Source organism: Hirundo rustica (assembly GCF_015227805.2).
Source record: "Hirundo rustica isolate bHirRus1 chromosome Z unlocalized genomic scaffold, bHirRus1.pri.v3 SUPER_Z_unloc_BUSCO_334667at7742, whole genome shotgun sequence".
Taxonomy (NCBI): Eukaryota; Metazoa; Chordata; class Aves; order Passeriformes; family Hirundinidae; genus Hirundo; species Hirundo rustica.
Window position 1 is genome coordinate 1 of NW_026690193.1, and position 3228 is coordinate 3228.

At 46.6% G+C, this 3228-nt stretch overlaps 1 protein-coding gene across 1 annotated transcript in view; it reads right to left on the reverse strand.

Moving 5' to 3' along the window:
* Window positions 1–4: 4 nt before the first annotated feature.
* SKA1 (spindle and kinetochore associated complex subunit 1) overlaps window positions 5–3228 on the reverse strand; it is a gene marked incomplete at its 3' end in the record, with an annotated part of 18961 nt that continues 15737 nt past the window's right edge. The window contains 1 exon segment of the mRNA XM_040053621.2: window positions 5–148. Coding sequence (XP_039909555.1) covers window positions 5–148 — 144 coding nt within the window.

Genomic DNA, 3228 nt, shown 5'->3' on the forward strand with positions numbered 1-3228 from the left:
TAGCAGATGACGTAGCGGATGAGCCCTGAGCCGCGAACCTCCCTCACTCTCTTGCAGTGCCTCAGGATGCTGAGGATGCTGTGGAAGCGCTTATCCACCTTCAGCTGAGTGAACTCCTTGATATCAGCCTCCACAATAAAAAATACTCCTGGAAAAAAAAAAACAACGATTTTGTTACAGAAACAGCTCCGTTGTAGGATGCACTCAGCATTTCACAAGTGACAGCACAGCCTCTTCTTCATAATTCCACAATCTACAATTCAAAATTCCACAGTCACCTGTAGGATGGCTTCAGACTATATTGGGAACTTTGTTTTACTTTAAAAATCTGTCATCAGAAAGAGAATTTCCAGTCTTCCCATGAATTCAGACACTCTGCATTGTCCACAGGCCCTGCTCCGTGAGCTCTGACTCGCAGCAGGCACTCAGGATCTGGAATTAGATCTTTGCCGTAAGGACAGAGCCCTGCATGCATCAGAGCCATGCAGCCCACCATTCTCTTGACTTCTATCAGATTTGGAAAAGAATAATCCATCATTACTTAAGAAAATTATAGGAAAAAACTAACCACTTGCAACAGCATCATCCTGTGTCTCCAAGAAAGTGGCACAGGGAAGTCCTGCATCGGAGTTGAGAGCTCACCCCTTCTTGTGGTTGATTAATTACTTCCATAAGCAAATTGTCATTAAAATTCAGGCTGCCCAGGGCACTGGTGGAGCTACCAACCCTGGAAATGTTCAAAAACCCATGTGAATGTGCCCCTTGATGACATGGTTTAGTGGGGAACACGGTGCTCAGCTGACAGCTGGAATTTGTGATCTTAGAGGCCTTTTCCAACCTAAATGATTCCTGAATTTGTGTAGTATAACGCTTCCAAGTTCTAATGGGAAGGAGGACACAAGGGTAGGGGTGCTCCAGCTCAGAAAAAGAGGATAGCATTCTCCCTCCTGGTTTTATCCTTAACACAGAGGCAGTGACATCTTAGAAAAGATGGAGCATCTCTTCCTCCTATTAGGTCCTTCCAGTTTCACCGGGAAATAGCTAATCCAAGCTGGAAAGCCAAAGATGCTGTTAAAGAACTAAGGTGCAAGAATTATGTTTGTAAGTGTAACGTCCCCCAAAACCTTGCTTAGACAGAGCTGAGAAATAACAGGATCATGTTTTCTCACAGCCTGGGCCTCTCCTGAGAGTTGGTGACACACAGGTCTCAAAGGGAATGGAATCTTCCAGAGACAATAACTGTCAAAATCTAGAGATATTTCCCCAGAGAGGAACTCTGCTGGAATCTCAGAGCTTGTAATGCCACCAATCCACATACAGATGAGAAGTAGGAAGTTTGTTTACTAGGAAAAGAAAGAAGAACTGCATTACTGCTCAAAATAGAACTACTGTAGGATAGAGACCATCTACAACTTCCAGGAACACCAACACACCCAAACAGTGTTGGGAAGCCAGGCATAACCTGCCTTCACAGTCTGCTACATCTGGAGGAGCATCAGAATGTCCTGAATTTTGATAAAACAAGATTCCTTTTTATATTTGCTTACAATCAGAGTGGAACTTTCAGCATAGCAGGATCTTTTTTTTTGTGAAGAAATCAGAGCTGGGTGAAGGGTGGTGGTTTGGTCCGTGCACTAAACTAAACAAAACTAAACTCACTGAATCACCTGAGTGGCTGGAAGTGACCCTGATAAACCAGGCAGCACCTTCTCTCATCTTGAAATCAGAGAAGAGGTCAGCTGGCAATCCGCCCAGGCTGAGAACCAGTGGGAATCCTAAGCAGAGAGACACTCACAGCAGAGATTTAAGCAAACAAATCAATGAATGTGGGATGTCATCCTGATAAATGCAATGGATAAAGACATTTAATCATTTTGTGCTGGCCAGATAAGAAGCATCTGACAGCCTGCCAGGCCTTTTCTCTGGACTTTCTAAATGATTAGTCGCAAAAAAAAACCTAAACAAAACCATCTACCACACAAATACGCACACTCTATCAGATGCTGAACGTCCTAGTTTCCTAACTGAACTTACCAAGATAAACAAGAAATAAAGACCTTCTCTCAGGTACTTAAAGAGATTAAGTACTTCAGTTTTTCAGAATTAACCCCCCTCAGCTTTCTGACAAGATTGTCTGACCAGCTGTAACTTTCTCAATTTGCTAGAATGGCTTCTTCACTGCAGCCAAGACTACTGTGGATCACAGTGCGGACTGAGCAGCACTCGAGGCCCAGGAGCGACCTTATGGCGTTCAGCCTCTCTTGTACAACTGTGGGCTCAAAATCCTTACTACTAAGGATAGGAACAGTGATACCAAAAATATGTTGTAAATTAAATTGATGAAGCCAGTATGTTAAGAAATCCAGATTAATATAAGCTGCTGCTCAACTGAGGCAAAGCATGCTTCAGAGAAAGCAGACCATCACAGCCAAAACCAGAAGTCAATCACACGAATTTATCCAGCTGCATATGCTTAGAATGCTTTCAATAAAACCCTTTACAACAATGACCTTTGTATGACAACTGAGACCTCGCCTGCAGTCCCATGTCCAGCCCTGTGACCCTAGCATGAGAAAGACACAAAGCTGCTGCAGCCAGTGCAGAGGAGGCCACGGAGATGCTGCCAGGGCTGGAGCCCCTCTGCTCTGGAGCCAGCCTGGCACAGCTGGGGCTGCTCAGCTGCACAAGAGAAGGCTCCAGGGAGAGCTCCGAGCCCCTGCCAGGGCCTGAAGGGGCTCCAGGAGAGCTGCAGAGGGACTGGGGACAAGGCACCCAGGGACAGCACCCAGGGAATGGCTCCCAGTGCCAGAGGGCAGGCACAGCTGGGATCCTGGGAAGGAATTGGTGGCTGGGAGGGTGTTGAGGCCCTGGTACAGGGTGCCCAGAGCAGCTGTGGCTGCCCCTGGATCCCTGGCAGTGTCCAAGGCCAGGCTGGACGAGGCTTGGAGCAGCCTGGGACAGTGGAAGCTGTCCCTACCCATGGCAGGGGGTGGAAGTGGATAATCCCAAAGGCCACATTCTGTGATTCCGTGTTTATCTTACAGGTCTCAAAATAAAGTGCCATCATGTCCATCAGATTAGAATTCCCTCCCACAGAAAAAGCTGCATTTAGAATCTCAAAGTCACTGATGTTATCATCATACTATAACATCCAGAGTCTTGAAAGGGAAGGAGGGAAGGAGGGAAGGAGGGAAGGAGGGAGGGAAGGAGGGAGGAAGGGAAGGAGGG